General features: G+C 25.7%; 1 protein-coding gene across 1 annotated transcript in view; it reads right to left on the bottom strand.

Annotated features, from left to right (window-relative positions):
- Positions 1-1,629: 1,629 nt before the first annotated feature.
- Positions 1,630-2,088, bottom strand: part of LOC112463292 (cytochrome P450 9e2-like) — a 1,998-nt gene continuing 1,539 nt past the window's right edge. The window contains exon 2 of the mRNA XM_025029602.1: positions 1,630-2,063. Coding sequence (XP_024885370.1) covers positions 1,886-2,063 — 178 coding nt within the window. The 3' untranslated portion in view covers positions 1,630-1,885. The remainder of the gene's footprint in view (positions 2,064-2,088) is intronic.

Genomic DNA, 2,088 nt, shown 5'->3' with positions numbered 1-2,088 from the left:
TATATATATATATATATATATATATATATATATATATATATATATATGCAATATTATAGCGTGCTACATCAGCTATTAATAATATTGTTTTGTTATACTTATTTAAATATATATAATACTATAACATCAAACGCTTAAATTTACAATAAATTACAACAAACATAATTCGAACTAAAAAGAAATTTCGACTTTATTACATAAATACCAACATTCGTTGCAACCGTTATAACTTCTTTCTGCGCAAATGTAGCATAGGAAGCGCCTTATGCAAAACAATTTACATACACTGAGAAAAAAAAATCGTTGATTCAAAGAAATATTATTTGATTTAACTAAATGCAGCGGTCACGGGCTGTCAAGCTAACATTTGTTAATTCAAAAAATATTATATTGAAATAAATTCAGAATTTCTTAATATTACTCACGTATATTTGATTTAAATATATTAATATTTGCATTAAACAAATCACTACAACTAAACGAGTTTAGTCAAATTAACGACATTTTTTTCTCAGTGTACAACAAGCATGTAAACTAATCACGTGTTGATCATTTCACGCTACTAATACACATACGCCAGAAATCCTGCTATCTCCCAATACTGGCGTGGTGTTATAAATATGTGTTGCGCAGTTTTTGTGATCTTATAACTTCTTGTGATAGATCTTTTAACTTAAAATATGAAATCTGATAATATTCAATGTTATAGAAAACAATAAAAGATAAAAGATTAAAAAGAGTTTTGAAGCTAAAATGATACGCCAATCTTTTTTTTGTTTATTCGATACGAATGTGTCGTGACGATGTTTCATGCACTATAGACAATTATATCTACAATCACGTATTTATAACTTGTGCTGATAAGCATATTATTATTTATTAATTATCATTTTATGTTAATGTAAAAGACCCAATTATAACAATTCCAATTAATAAAAAATAAAAATAAAAAGGAAGACAAAATTTACAATGTATGTTTACAAAAAGATAAATTGCATTTATATATGTAAGTAGCTATCAAGATTCAAAACATTGTTGCAATAAGTAGCTTTGATTCATATTATTATCATTATCTTATCATTTTCGCATGATATCATTCTCGATAACAAAATAACATTACATTCCTATAATCTTATAAAAAACTCTTATCAATATTTAAAAAATATCTCTCAGAAATATCGCAATCAATAACAAATTCTTAACTGTAAACGCCTGTGTAGGAAATTAATTTAATGATTATCTGCACAATTTGCACTGACTAAAAGTAATGGATTGTTTTCCTTATTTTTTTTTATATACAATCTAATCTCAGAGAATTAATCATATCTGATTCACATTCATATCTGATTAACAATCTTTGATTAACAATGTCTGAAATGTGTTGAAAAATGTCAATTGCTTTGCTAGTTTAATATAATTAGATTGTATATATTTTATATAGTTATAACAAAATAGTGATTTGATTTTATTAAAAATTTGAATATCTTATTTATAAAAAAATATTATTGAAAAATATTATAAATGCACATATTGTATATATATATATGCAATATTATAGCGTGCTACATCAGCTATTAATAATATTGTTTTGTTATACTTATTTAAATATATATAATAATATAACTTCGAACGCTTAAATTTACAATAAATTACAACAAACATAATTCGAACTGAAAAGAAATTTTGAAAGAAAAATGTGCGAAAGACGTTTGCGCGACGTTCTTACGTAAAGAATTAAGGATATATTAACTTTATTATTTCTACTATACCATATAGCGCCAAGTGGAAGTTATATATAAATTATTAAAAACGATATGCACAATTAAATAAACTTAAGAGTCTACGCAAGTCATAATGTTTATCGTAATATATAATTTTTTCTTATTCACGTTTCTCTCTTCTCCAAGCCAATCCAGAATCCGCCAGCGGGTTGCAACGTAAACTCCTTTTCATCGTATATGATTGGTTCGACAGTTTTATCCGTAGTCTTCAGAGTGAATTTTTGTAAAAGATGAGCTATCAGAATCTTAGTCTCCATGAGAGCAAATCGATTGCCGATACATTTTCTAGGTCCGTGACCGAATGGTA

The sequence above is a fragment of the Temnothorax curvispinosus genome, unplaced genomic scaffold (assembly GCF_003070985.1).
Source record: "Temnothorax curvispinosus isolate PA1 unplaced genomic scaffold, ASM307098v1 QBEX01013138.1, whole genome shotgun sequence".
In the NCBI taxonomy this organism is placed as follows: domain Eukaryota; kingdom Metazoa; phylum Arthropoda; class Insecta; order Hymenoptera; family Formicidae; genus Temnothorax; species Temnothorax curvispinosus.
Note: the sequence above shows the minus strand (reverse complement) of the source record. Positions and strands in the feature narration are given on the sequence as shown.